The sequence below is a fragment of the Zingiber officinale genome, chromosome 4A, assembly GCF_018446385.1.
Source record: "Zingiber officinale cultivar Zhangliang chromosome 4A, Zo_v1.1, whole genome shotgun sequence".
In the NCBI taxonomy this organism is placed as follows: domain Eukaryota; kingdom Viridiplantae; phylum Streptophyta; class Magnoliopsida; order Zingiberales; family Zingiberaceae; genus Zingiber; species Zingiber officinale.
The window spans coordinates 162,114,163-162,115,594 of NC_055992.1; the positions used below are offsets into that span (position 1 = coordinate 162,114,163).

The 1,432-nt window shown below is 54.3% G+C and overlaps 1 protein-coding gene across 1 annotated transcript; it reads right to left on the reverse strand.

The window, feature by feature from the left end:
• Window positions 1-246: 246 nt before the first annotated feature.
• LOC121973012 lies at window positions 247-1,090 on the reverse strand. The gene is made up of 2 exons (XM_042524611.1): window positions 941-1,090; window positions 247-875 (listed from the first exon to the last, which is right to left on the reverse strand). Exons 1-2 carry the CDS (start codon window positions 1,088-1,090, stop codon window positions 384-386), a joined length of 642 nt encoding a protein of 213 aa, XP_042380545.1. The 3' UTR covers window positions 247-383.
• Window positions 1,091-1,432: the final 342 nt, after the last annotated feature.

Sequence of the window (1,432 nt, forward strand, 5' to 3'; positions counted from 1 at the left end):
AAAAAACAATCATCGATCATTTAAGTATCAATTGAGATAAATTTATTTATTAATTTGTCGAATCTCAATCATTTGATGGATGAGAAATTGATACTGATATCGTGCCCGCTACACCTTTAATCAAGTATAATTTTATTGTTATCACGTTGATCACGTGGACAGATATTTTTGTTAGGGGTTGGCGTTGACTAAGATATGAGTCACGTGAAAAGTCTCAGGCTGAGAATCTTTGACCAGATTTAATGGTACGTTTTTTAGATCGCTAATTAACGGCGGAGGCAGCACACCGTTAAGTTTCACGGCCGATCGACGTAGTAGAGCTTGGAGGGTACATCGCCAGCGACGAGACTCTGTTCCTTCCTTTCTTCTCCTTCGCCAGCCACCTACCCACCACCTTGTCCTCCGGGCCCACCCTGTCCCCCGCGGGCAACTCCGACGTCACGATCCACTCTACCACGTCCCACGACAGCAGGAACCCCATGTTGGACATGTAGGCGCCGGAGAAGAGGTCCGCTCTGTCGGCGCCGCAGGCCGTAGTAGAGGTCACGCCGCGGCAGCGGCCGCAGCGCCGTGGCAAGCGCTTCCACCAGCACGAGCGAGTCGTCGTCGGTCTTCATCACGTAGTCGTAGCGGCGAGGCGCCAGGGCGGCCGGCAGCGCCGAGAGGAAGGAGTAGGTCTCGCCGGCGCTCATGTTCTCGGTGCAGTTGAGGACGATGATGTCGCCGAAGCGGAGGGCCTCGAGGGCCACCAGGAAGCGCTGCTCCACCTTGGTGAGCTTGCAGAAGACGAACTTGACGTCGACGGCGGCGAAGGTGCTATGCTGAGTGCCGTAGACGAGGCGCAGGTAGTGGCGGCGCTCGTAGAGGTCGGCGCCCTCACGGCGCGGGTGAGGACGCCGACGAGGATACTGAACCTTGGTTGGGCTGGAGCCGGAATCACTATCTCGTCGGGGACGACGGCGGCAGGGCTGCGATTGAGGCGAAGGATGGTGAAGAAGGCGGCGAGCGCCGCGAGGCAAAGCAGGGAATTAGGAGGTAAAGGGGAAGCGGCGCCGGCGATCGACCGGCCATGATTGAATGGATTAATCATGCAATTATGGTCCGAAAATAGGTAATTAAATAAGAGAAAATTAGCTGGAATTTCCAAAGGGTTTGATCGCTGATAATGTCGAGAATATGAGAAGATGGAATTGTCAGAATGACGTAGTTGAAATGTTGACCGCATCTTTATGATCCGAATGGTGAGTTGTCTTATGTGTTTACTGATCCGGTGATAAGGACAAGAGATCCTCGTCTGCGGGTCAACGACACGTGGAGGTCAAAGGTCAAGATAGTCAACCCGGAGACCGGCCGACCGGACGGAGCAGGCCTACCGACAGTGCCCTGCAGGCTGACCGACCGGGAATTCTCCGAACCGAATGGAAGACAACCT